This window comes from Schistocerca cancellata, chromosome 9 (assembly GCF_023864275.1).
Source record: "Schistocerca cancellata isolate TAMUIC-IGC-003103 chromosome 9, iqSchCanc2.1, whole genome shotgun sequence".
NCBI classification, from domain to species: Eukaryota; Metazoa; Arthropoda; class Insecta; order Orthoptera; family Acrididae; genus Schistocerca; species Schistocerca cancellata.
This window is the reverse complement of record NC_064634.1, coordinates 62,201,501-62,214,039: the sequence shown is the minus strand read 5'-3', so window position 1 is coordinate 62,214,039 and position 12,539 is coordinate 62,201,501. Positions and strand designations below refer to the sequence as shown.

At 39.7% G+C, this 12,539-nt stretch overlaps 1 protein-coding gene across 3 annotated transcripts in view; it reads left to right on the top strand.

Annotated features, from left to right (window-relative positions):
* The first annotated feature begins 725 nt into the window (after window positions 1-725).
* The window catches only part of LOC126100970 (GDP-L-fucose synthase), a 37,917-nt gene continuing 26,103 nt past the window's right edge, over window positions 726-12,539 (top strand). Inside the window, exons 1-2 of one of the 3 annotated variants that reach the window (XM_049911632.1) lie at window positions 726-883; window positions 1,129-1,281. In XM_049911632.1, coding sequence (XP_049767589.1) covers window positions 1,145-1,281 — 137 coding nt within the window. In that variant the 5' untranslated portion in view covers window positions 726-883; window positions 1,129-1,144. The other 2 variants (XM_049911633.1, XM_049911634.1) reach the window with 2 other exon arrangements.

Here is a 12,539-nt window from a genome sequence, read left to right as displayed (position 1 = left end):
GAAGAAAAAAAGCTGAGAACAGAGAGATATGGAGGAAGATTGTTGAGGAGGCCAAGGCCCACCAAGGGCTGTAGTGCCGAAGAAGAAGAATATCCCATGCGTCTAACTGCAGCTGCCATTCCGCGTTCAAAGTCTGTTAATTTTAGATACTGTAAAAAGTAATACACGTATTTCCTTCAGTCTACGTTTTCAAGCTACAATCTAAGTAGTCTGCTCTAGAGTTTTGTGAATAAAATAAGTCACAATAGAATCGAAAGCCTTACCATCAGCGAACAGTACAAATAAATATACAAAAATTTATTACCGTTTAACAATTTATAACTCCTCTACTAACGTAAGGCTAACGAATCGGAAACACATTAAACACTTCTGATATAACAGCGTAGCTATGCAAATTTCCAACCTATGGAAGCTGTCTAATACTTAACATTTACCTGTCCCCTTATGATTCCATGTAAATATGCATATTGAGCTGAAAATGATGTGGCCACACAAAGTGAGGGACTGTTCTACTTGTTCTCTCAGCAAATCTAATTAGCAAATCATATTTGGCGGGCTTTCCAGAGATAGCAACTAACTCGCTACCATTACAGACCGCTGTTGACTCTAAATTATTTGTTTTTGTGCATCCCATTTACTTTTTATTTGTTATTTCATGAATGAAATTTGCAAATCGAATTGACGATTCTGAAAGAAAACTGTTTAATAACTGCGAGGTCGACTTAACAGGATGCATAATTTTGTTTTTAATTTGACTTCAAAGTTTTCTTTCATGTTGTAGTGTAGCGTCACAGATCACAGTGCTACCCACGTCGTCTGCACTCTGCAGTCTGCAATTTAGTTGTTTGATGTTTGGGAGAACTGTTTGTGGTTTTTCTAGCAGGTCAGTGTAAAATTTATTATTGGTGCATAAAGCTCACAATCTGTAAACTCTTATGTTTGCTGAGAAGTGTTGACAATCCGTAACTAATCACAAGCATAATAAACACTGCTGTTTACATGTAAGATTATTTGCAAGTGTTCCTTATCTTTACACGTAAGTACACGCATAGCCGACGTATTCACTTTCACGCAGAAAACTTATACATAGATGGTCAGGAACGTATACGAGAATCTTTAATTTTCCAGATAGCGAGGAAGAAGTATGTCAGGAGACAAAAAAGTTATTTTAGTGACAGGTGGTACCGGCCTTGTGGGTAAGGCCATACAGACAGTCGTGGCAGAAGATGAAAGAACAGACGAACAGTGGATATTTCTAGGCTCAAAGGACGGGGATTTGAGGTAAAACTTTTAGTACTAATAAATCCTCTTGCCCTTCAAATTTTCTTCTTCTAGGTTCGCATATGCAAATATGAATAGGAGCAGGCGTATGTGGTCCTCACTCAAAAGATGTGGTTTTCGTCCGAAGATACGTGCGAAATTAATGTTCCTTTATTAACCAACCACATACTTATATAACTTGTCTTAGGCATGTAATAAATATGCATATTTAGAAAAAGCCAGGTCGGAACAACTATGCTGTGAAATATCATAAACATTTCCAGAAGGTAAATAACAAATTCTGTGGAAGTGCTAATTATGACAGTGTAACAGATGTTTACACATAGAGAACCAGATGTTGCCATAATGCTGTCAAACCCTTATACTAATCCATATAATGTATGGAATTTCCTTGAAAATGTAAGTTTTCCTCTAAGCTGCAGAGCTTGAAATTTCTTTCGTTCCATAGATCTTTATAACTAGTCATGATCAATGCCACATCGTTGACTAGCCAAGACTGAATGGACTGTCAGTATTTCATTAAACGGCAATAATTGTAAAACAAAAAAAGATTGAAATAAATGGTTGTAGCTCCATCATAAGTTGCAGTAGGAAGATTAATAAGTATGTTTTTATTTCTTTGTAAAAAGAAAAAGCCCCTGCAATGAAGATCAAAGTGTCACTTTGCCCTACTCAACAACAGTAAACAGGCCACAAAGAACAGATATTGGAGTTCTCCTGTCTCTGTCCTGTGTGGTTTACTTACTGTTGTTGAGTTGGCCGTAGTCACTAGTCACTTGTCACTTGATCATCACTGCAGTGACAGTTGTTGTACATAGGCTTTTGCTTGTATTGTCACACATTCAATTAGATGGCTTCACTTTGTGAAGTGCACAATTTTAATGTTTTAAATCGCAGAACCTTTCTTCTAGTATAGAGTGAACACCACTGGGAGTGCAATAACGTTTTCAGGGACATGATTGGGAAACAATCTTGTTATGGCTGTAAAATAGATGCTTCAGTGGTACTCAGAGTTAATACTACAGTTCCTGCCAAAGTTCTGCATCTGCATACATGCTCCGCAAACCTCTGTGAAGGACTTAGCTGAAAGTATTACTCTTTGTACCGCTTGATACTGCTTTGTCCCATTCGATTTGCATTTGGAGAATGGGAAGAATGACATTATAAATACATCACACTGTCATTAGTCTTTGTTTGTCTTCACTGTTCCTTCCTTTGTCTATCATCAAGTATCTACCAGTTCAGTTTTTTCAACATTTCTCTAATATTCTTCCATGTGCCAAACATAGTTGTGACTATTCATTGTGCCTTTCTTTATATATAGATGCATATATACACCATTAGTCCTGTTATCTTGAATAGTTTCCAGCCTCAGGCTTGGTATGTTGGGAACATAAGCCTTGCCGTTTAGTCCTGTTTTCCCACCATTATTGTGTTCATTCTGGCCCAGTCCCCGTCTCCTTTTTTACCACATTCCTCCACACCTTTCAGCCTTGGTCTTCCTCTTGGTCATTTCCTTTGCATCTCCATTTCATGTATCTTCTTGGGAATCCTCTCGTTTTCCATTCTCTTTAAGTGCCCATACCATGTTAGCCTTGATGTTTCGGGTCGACCGAAGCGTCCGATCCCACCCGTCGGCTTTGACCCGTGACGTAAGGCTGTTGTGGTGTGTGACGTCAAGACGGCGCGGAATTTAGTTTGTGAGAGTGATGTGTTTGTAGGTGTCGTTTTGATGCGATCGGTGGTGCTCTCTGGTGGTGTTAGGTGATGTTTTTGGTTTAGTTTACGAGTGTGGCGTCGTGTGTGAATTTTGGTAAATTGCTTTTTTTGTCTCTGGTAGGTGTGGATATGACTTAGAGGGTCAATAGTTTTCGGTTGTCGGCTATGGTGGGGGACAGTGCGTTCTCTCTAATAAAATTTCTTCAACTATTCGGATTTTTGGATGAAGTCGTGAAGTGTTCAGTATGTTGTGAAGAAATGAGGCTTACTTAAAGTTCCGGCGTCTAGGACGAGGGACGGCTCTATGTGAAGATGTAAGGATAACAGGTCAAGGCAAGTGTTCGATCCCAATGTGTGGCTGTGAATGTTGGGAGCTGCTGTTGAGCTATATAGGTCAAGGGAAGCGTCCGATTCCAGATGATATTGAGTTTGAGGAGTTTTGTGATGTCGGTTTTTTCCGATGTTTTGCGTGGTTTTGTATGGGGGTGGGTATCTAAATTTGTTTATATTTAGTTTGTCCCCACCAAAAAACCCCCTATTGTCCCGTTAGCGTCATTAGGCTTTTTGTGGAACGTGTGTGTTTGTTTTTCGATGTATTTTCGTCCTCATAATGTGCACGTAACGACTTTATATGCGCCATATTGGAAGCGTAGTTTATGGTCGTTTCCGCTATATTTGTGACGTCATGGGTCAAAACAGACGGCCGGGATCGGACGCTTCCGAATTTGCGATGTTTCTATCCTGCTTTGCAAGGATTCCTCTTTCACTATTTCCCTTACCCTTTCATTTCTCATCTTCTCTCCTTGTTATTCATATCCTGCTTCTGACGAACTTCATTCTGAATGCCTGTACGCTGCTTACATCTCTTTCCTTCATTATCCATGTTTCATATGCATATACCAGTATTGGGATGCAGTAATTTCTATATATCACTTCCTTTTTTTTTTTTTTTTAATGCCTTTGTTCCAAACCAGACTCCTAACACATCATGAGAATGCTTCTGCCTGTTTTCCACATTCACTGATCTCTTTCTCATTTACTCAGTTATTCACCTCCAATCCTTATTCCACTAGTTAGTCTATCTTTCTTTCCAGATGTAACCAGGATCTCACTTTTTTTATGTTAAATTATGTTTTATACTGTCTCACAGTTTCTTCCCAAGCATCAACCTGTTCCTGAATCTCCTCCTCCCTGTTTACTCAGATCAAGTCATCTGTCAACACCATTGCTTCTATCATGTCTTCTCCAGTTTTTCTGCCACTTTAGTCCTTATCTCATCCAAGACCACAATGAAAAGGACTGCCCTGTTTCACACCTCTTGTTTGCTGGAAACAATCTGTCATTTAACTTCCTGCTTCCATACAGCTAGGACTTCAAAGTACGTATACTCCACTATGCTTGTTTTCTCTTTTTCACTCCCTTCTTTTCCAGTGCTTTGCAGACCTTTGTTCTACAGACATTATCAAATCTGTGATCATTCCATTTCAAATCATAACAAAATGGTTCATTCGTGTATTTGTTTGAGTTAAAATTCTAACTGTGACTTGTTGTTATCCTGTAGTCAAATGACACTTTTTTTCATTTGGTGAAGTGTACAATTTTACATGTTTGACCATTTAAACAAATTGCCTATCTTTGCACCTGGCATTGCCTGCCTAGTAATTAAGAAACAAAGTGATCAGCAAGGATCTAGTCACACTTTCCTGGGGCATGGCTGAAGTTACTTATACATCTGTCAAAGACTCACCACTTTGCATTGTATGCTGCATCTTTCCTACAAAGATATCCTCAGTCCAATCACAAATTTCACTTTATGCCCTCTTGTGATCATACTTTCATTAATAAATGCTTATGTACTGCTGAGTCACTTACTTTTGTGAGTCAACAAATACATCTATCTTACTGTCTCAAGCCATGACTTTCAAGATATCGTGTGAGAAATGCATGAGTTGAGTTTCACATTAGCACTGTTTTTGGATTCTGTGCCAGTAGGCATGGAGGAGGTCATTCTTCTCAAGATTCATTGTGATGTTTGAGCCCAGAATATGATACAAAATTTCTTGGAAAATCCAGGCTGAAATGATGACAGGATCATGAAAAGGACAGATTGCTACTGACCATATAAAGATGAGTTTGTGTCTCAGACAGGTCCACGAAAAAGACTGCTAAACATCTGAGCTTTTGGTCCAAACACCTTTTTCTAAAGGAGACAAAAACACACACACACACACACACACACACACACACACACACACACACACACACACACACACACACACGACCACTGTCTCTGGCCACAGATGCCAGACTGACACGGTGGTCGTGGGTGTGCGAGTAGTGCTTGTGTGTGTGTGTGTGTGTGTGTTGTCTACTTTAGAAGAAGGCCTTTCAGCTGAGAGGTCACATGTTGAGCTGTCTTTTTGGTATGCCTGTCTGCGAATCAACATCTTTTTTATATGGTGAGTAGCAATCAGTTTATCTCATAATATTGTAAAATTCAAGAACAGATGGCCATCAGTGCAGTGGATAAAAGTTTTGTGAACCAGTTCTGCTACTACCTTTCTCGAGGACTAGTGTGATCTTTGCATTCTTCCACCCACAGGACACAGTTTTACTCTTTGTTTTTTAATTGTTATGTATAGTGTATTATTCTTAAGAGTGTCTAACTGCTGCAAAACTGAAAATGAATTTGACAGGGATTCTGTCAGGCCATTTTTACCTCTAACCTCACTGTAATCAGCCTTCACTAGTCCTGGCCCCCACGTGCCTGTCCCCTTCTTTGCCCCCATTCCAGTTTTATACACACACCTTCTATCCTGCCAACACACTTGCAAAGATCTTTCCCCTTCTCTTCTTCTCTCTACTTTCCATCCCACCTCCCTCCTCACCACCACAGCCTCATGACACTGCGTGTAGCAGTCCTAACCTGTACCCAACATGTTCCTCCACTCTCACACAGGCAGTACTTACATCTTTAACATGCTATCCTAAGCCTCCCAACCCCCACCTCTTCTGCACCCTCATTACCTATCTCGTATGCTTCTGTAGCTAAGCTGTCAGGACCGTCGAACGCCGTGTGAGGTGCCCGAATTCGATTCCTGACTGGGGGAAAGATTTTGTTCACTCGGGGACTGGGCATTGTGTTGTCCTGATCACCATTTCGTCATTGTCAACATGCAGGTAGTCAAAGTAGCATCAGATAAAACAACGTGCACCAGGTGGTCGAATATGCTACACATGTATTTCATTTCACTACGCATCCCAGCTAGATTGCTGGTCACCTCAGACCCAGTTGCAGTCAGGCCTTAGTGCCCAGAGATGAGGCCATTTTTGTTATGCTGGTATGAAAATGTGTGTGTTCTCTACATCTCTTCAAGAACTTGGTCTGAATGTTGAATATTTCCAGCATTCTTTTTCATTGTGCCTGTCCATCACTAGACACCCATGTATGCAATACGCAGCATTCTGTCCTTTCCATCATGTTGCTAACTGTCAGTACATTTATCCACAGTGAGATAAAATGTTCACTGCCCTTCTGGAAAAATGTTTGCAGTTGCCTACAGAACCATGGTTGTACCCAGGCATACACCCCTCAGTCAGAAACAAATTGACGGCCATGAATGTCTTTTTTAAGGGGTCTAGAAATGTTGAAATGATGTGGGGAGAGATCAGGACTGTATGTATGGGGGATGTGTATGGGCTTCCCAGTGAAACTTCTGCAGTGTAAGCGAAACAATCTTGGCGACCTGTGAGCTGATCTCTACTCGCGAGATTTTCATATATTTGGAGCGCTGAAGAAAGACAATCGTGGCTGTCAATTTGCTTTGGACAAAGATGTGCACACCTGGCTACAATCGTGGTCCATAGGCAATCGTGAACATTTTCCCACGAAGGCAGTGAACAAGCAGTAAAGGAAACCAAAGAAAAATTTGGAGTAGGAATTAAAATCCAGGGAGTAGAAATAAGAACCTTGAGGTTTGCCGGTGACATTGAAATTCTGTCAGGGGCAGCAAAGGACGTGGAAGAACAGTTGAACAAAACAGACAGCGTCTTGAAAGGAAGATATAAGATGAAAATCAACAAAAGCAAAATAATGATAATGGAATTTAGTCAAATTAAATCAGGTGATGCTGAGGGAATTAGTTTAGGAAACAAGACACTTAAAGTAGTAGATGAGTTTTGCTATTTGGGGAGCAAAATAACTGACGATTGTCGAAATAGAGAGGATATAAAATGTAGATTGGCATTGGGTAGAAAAACATTTCTAAAGAAGATAAATTTGTTAACATCAAGTATCGATTTAAGTGTCAGGAAGTCTTTTCTTAAAGTATTTGTTTGAAGTGTAGCCATGTATGGATTGAAACATGGACAATAAACAGTTTAGACAAGAGAATAGATGCTTTCGAAATGTGGTGCTACAGAAGAATGCTGGAGATTAGGTGGTACTGAATAGAAATGGGGAGAAGAGGAATTTGTGGCGAAACATGACTAGAAGAAGGAATTGGTTGGTATGACACGTTCTAAAGCACCGAGGGAACACCAATTTAGTACTGGAGAGAAGCACGGAGGGTAAAAATTGTAGAGGGAGACAAAGAGATGAATATGCTAAGCAGATTCAGAAGGATGTAGGTTGCAGTAGGTACTTGGAAATGAAGAGGCTTGCACAGGATAGAGTAGCATGGAGAGCTGCAGTCTTTGGACTGAAGACCACAAAAAAAAAAAAAAAAAAAAAAAAAACAGTTTACTCACTTTTTTCCATTGTCTCACTTTCATTTGACTGTCCCATATATAAAGCTGAGTTTGAGGATATTTTTTGATCTTTACATGCCCTCAGTTTAAAATTTTCTTTTTCCTCTGTATCCCACCTTCATTGTTACAGCAAATAAATATTAATAGCAATAATCATGTGAATACGCCACTGTGTGGCCACGTTGATTTATAGATGAATGTTTCGGCCATTTTTGCAAGTGACCTTCATCATGGTGAGGTGAATGCACCACCTTGATAAAAGCCATCTACAGCAGTGAATGAAACCTTGGTCTGCAAAATATATTGGTTACCAAAGAGGAGCAGAATGTCCTTAGTAGACAAACAGTATTTTTAACTTAATATGGTGGGAATTACTTTTTGGCTCTACAGCCCTTGAAGGGCGTTGGCCTGCATCACAATATCCTGCCGTTCTATCCAGTCCATGGCTTGCTGTTTCCATCCTCTAACACCCAGCTTTTTCATGTCTTTTTCAATTCCGGACTCCCATCTCTTTCTGGGATGTCCCTTCTGTCATCTGCCTCCAGCCTTGCCATCAAAAATCTCCTTACATGCCCTGCTTTCCTCCATTCTGACCACATGCTCTACCCATGAGAGTCTTCTTATTTTAATGGCAGTGACAATGTCAGGTTCTTCAAAAGGTTATTCTATTTCTGCATTCTGGAGGCACCAACCTTCTTGATCGTATATTGGGCCATATATTTTATGTAGAACCTTTCTCTCCCAAATGCTAAGAATCCTTTCATTGTTTCCAGTCATGATCCACATCTTATTATTCTTATTATTTTTTAAATGAGGGTTTTAGATTTTTGTGATAGAAGCGAGTGCCTGAGCACGGATAATGCGGCAAAGTAGCATCTGTTGCCTGCTGATTTCTAGCTTTCACCTCACTGCTGATGTCATTTGTCTCTGTGATATTCGATCCAAGGTACTTGAAGTCTCTCACTCTTTCAAACTCCATATCGCCTATCCTGAGATTTGCTAGGTTTTTTTGGTTGGTCATTACCATATATTTGATCTTTTTGACATTGACTACCAGGCCAAGTTCTCTTGTCTCTCTCCAGTTGTTGATAGGCATTGGCCAGCACAGCAGTGTTTCGTGCAAGTAATTCCACATTGCGTAGGCCAGGTACTGCAGTGAATGATTAAAATTGGTTCCTCCTATATTTAACTCTATCTGACATATCACTTTTTCTATGCAGATGTTGAATAGCAGTGAGAAGATATTGTCATCTTCTCTCAGTCCCTTCTTCACTCCACTTCTCAGGAGATTTCACCATTTATTTTTACTTTACAGAGGGTCATCATAGTAAGTTTAATGAGCTTCTTAAGTATTCCAGGCTCTTCTATTACATTCCGCAATGCCACTTATGAGATGCTGTCATAGATGTGTTTAAAACTGATATAAAGTGGTGTAAGTTTATTTGATGTTCATAACATTTTTCAAATAGTGTGCACAAAGTGAATATTTGGTCAGTTGTTGACGTATTTCTTCTGAAGCCACTCTGATAGTCTCCAATTCTCTCTTCCACATAGGGAGTAAGCATCCTAGTTAGGATCTTGGAGTGCACTTTATATGTAGTATTTAGCAGCTCCCACAGTGTTTCCCCACCATATCTGAGAAGTTCCGCCTGGATCTGATCTTCTCCAGGTGCGTTGTTGTTTTTTAAGGTCTTAATAACCTGCACCACTTCTTCCAGTGTGGGTTCTGGTGTTAAGACATCTGGTCCATTATAAGCTATTCCACCCGTTCTTTTTGTTCTAATCCTACCGCTTCTGAGTTCACAAACTCTTGGAAGTAATCTGACCCTCTGTCAAATATTTTATTACTCTCCCTTATCAAATCCCATTCTTTACTCCTACATATATTTGCTCTGGCTTGAAACCCAACCTTTCTTTCTTTAATCTTTTGGTACATTTCACATATACTCTTATCTTCTCCTTGTGGTTCAATTTCTTCCATATTTTTCTTTTCTAATGCTATTTTCTTCTGTCTGCAAACCCTCTTAGCTACTCGGCCCTTCTCATTATATTCATTCAGATTTGCTCTAGTTCTTGTCTGAAATAATTTCATTCGTGCTATGTTACGCTCCTACATGCTCATACATTCTTCATCAAACCAATTTGCCTTCCTTTGAGCCCATACATGTCCCAAAACCTCTCCAGCTGCCTGGAGGATTGTAGTCTTACATCGTTTTCATGTTATTTCTATATGTTCATTTGATGTGTCTTGGTATTGTTCTTAATCTCCTCTTCATCTGATATGCTCTCCGTATTTCTTCTAACTTCAATTTCTTAATGTCAAAACTCTTTTGTTTGTGGCCTTTTTGTTTACTTGATAGTGAGATCCTTTGCCTATACTTAATTCTTACTAGATGATGGTCTGAACTGCCAGCAGCTCCACGTTGGCTCCTAACATCTGTTATGTCCGATTCGTATCTGCGATCAATCAGTAGATTGCCTGTCTGATTTCTAGTTTGTCCATCTGGTGACATCCATGTTTCTTTGTATATTTCTTGTATGGGAAATATGTACAGCTGACGGTAAGGTTTTTGCTTATAGCAAAATCTACAACCCTAAATCCATTGTCATTTGATATTTCATGGAGGCTATGTCTTCCTATAGTTGGCATATAGGCCTCCTCTTCTCTTAGTTTTGCATTCATGTCTCCTATTAATATCTTAATATCACTTTTGGGAGCCTGATCATACAACTGCTCTACCTTGCTATAAAACTCGTCCTTCCATTGTTCACATGCGTGCTGTGTGGGTGCATGTACATTTATAATTGTTGTGTTGAAAAACTTCCCCCTTAATCATAACATGGACATCCATTCATTGATTTGTTTGAAGCGCATCACTGCATGTTTCAGTTTTTCAGAGACCACAAAACCTGTTCCAAAGATAATTCTCCTCCTGCCACTATAGAAAATAGTGAAACATCCCAAGTCCATTAAGTTACTTCCCTTTCACTTAATTTCCAGGAAAGCCAGTATTTTTATACCGTAGTTGTTTACCTGCATTAGCAGCTGACATAGGACTCCAGCTTGGTATAGGCTCCGCACGTTCCATGTTCCTATGTACGTATCTCTTACCCTTTTTTCCCATGAAGGCTCTGACCATCTTGTCTCACAGGAGGATTGCTGTTTTAAGTTACGGCAATTGCTCTTGAAATAATAAACAGTTTACCCACTTTCTTCTGTCATCTCATTTTCATTTGACTGTCCCTTACATAAGGCTGAGTTTCAGGATATTGATTGGTCTATGCATGCCCTCAGTTTTAAATTTTCTTTTTTTTCTCTGAATCCCATCTTCATTATTACAGCAAATAAACATTAACAGTAATAGTATTACAGCTATGCAACTGTGTTGCCATGTTGATTTATAGACCAACATTTCAGCCACTGTTGCAAGTGACCTTCATCGTGATGAAGTGAATGCGCTGTGTTGATGAAAGCCGTCTGCAGCAGTGAATGAAACCATGGTCTGCAAAATATGGTAATTTGTTCATACCAGAATAGGTTTTATTGAATATGACAGTATCCAAGGAAATCTACACTCAAAAATATTAGCAATATTGGTTACCAAAGAGGAGCAGAATGTCCTTAATAGGTGTGTAAGCATGAGCTGGACAAACAGTATTTTTAACTTAATGTGATGGGAATTCAAGAGTAGTTGTTATGAATTAAAATTGATAACAACCACTCACCTACTTACGAATGAATGCTCAGAGCGCGCGCGCTCTCACACACACACACACACACACACACACACACACACACACACACACACACACACACACACACACTCTCTCTCTGTGGTTTCCTGTTACACCACACCACCAACCATTAACAAAAGTACAATTATGTGAGGTATTGGGTTTCTTGATATGGAGGATGCAGCATGTTATCTTGTGCTTCGAGTCATCGACAGAAATAGAAGTAACTTCACATGTATCCCCCAGGGAACTGTATGGGACCCTTGCCGTTCATGTTATATTTTAATGATCTGGCAGACAATATTAATGACATGGTTTTTGCAGGTGAGGAGTTATCTGTAATGAAGTACTGTCTGACAAAAGCTGCACAAATATTCAGTCATATCTTGATTATTGATGTAAAGATTGGCAGCTTGCTATAAACACACACAAATGTAAAATTATGCACTTCACAACTAAAGAAAACTGCCCTTTGACTACAATAGCAATGATTGACACTTAGAATCAGTCACCTTATACATAAAACTATATGCAACAATTGGTAGGGATGTGAAATGAAATGGTCACTTAGGCAGGTGACTGACACCACTTCATTGGCCGAATATCTACATCTACATCTGCATCCATACTCTGCAAACCACTGTGAAGTGCATGGAATCCTATTGTAACAGATATTAGAGTTTCGTCCTGTTTCATTCACGTGTGGAGCAATGGAAGAATGATTGAATACCTCTGTGCATGCTGTAATTATTCTGATCTTGCTCTCATGATACCTATGTGAGTGATATGTAGGGGTTTGTAGTATACTCCTAAAGTAACCGTTAAAAGCTTTGTTAGTTGACGTTCTTGGCATTGTCTATGCTTATCTTGAGGAGTCTGCCATTCAGTTTTTTCAGCATCGTTGTAACCTCTCCTATGTGTCAAACAAGCCTGTGACCATTCATGCTGCCCTTCTCTGTGTATGTTCAACATCCCCTCTTAGTCCTTTTTGGTATGGGTCCCACACTCTTGAGCAACATTCAAGAATGGGTTGCACAAGTGAGTTGTAAGCAATC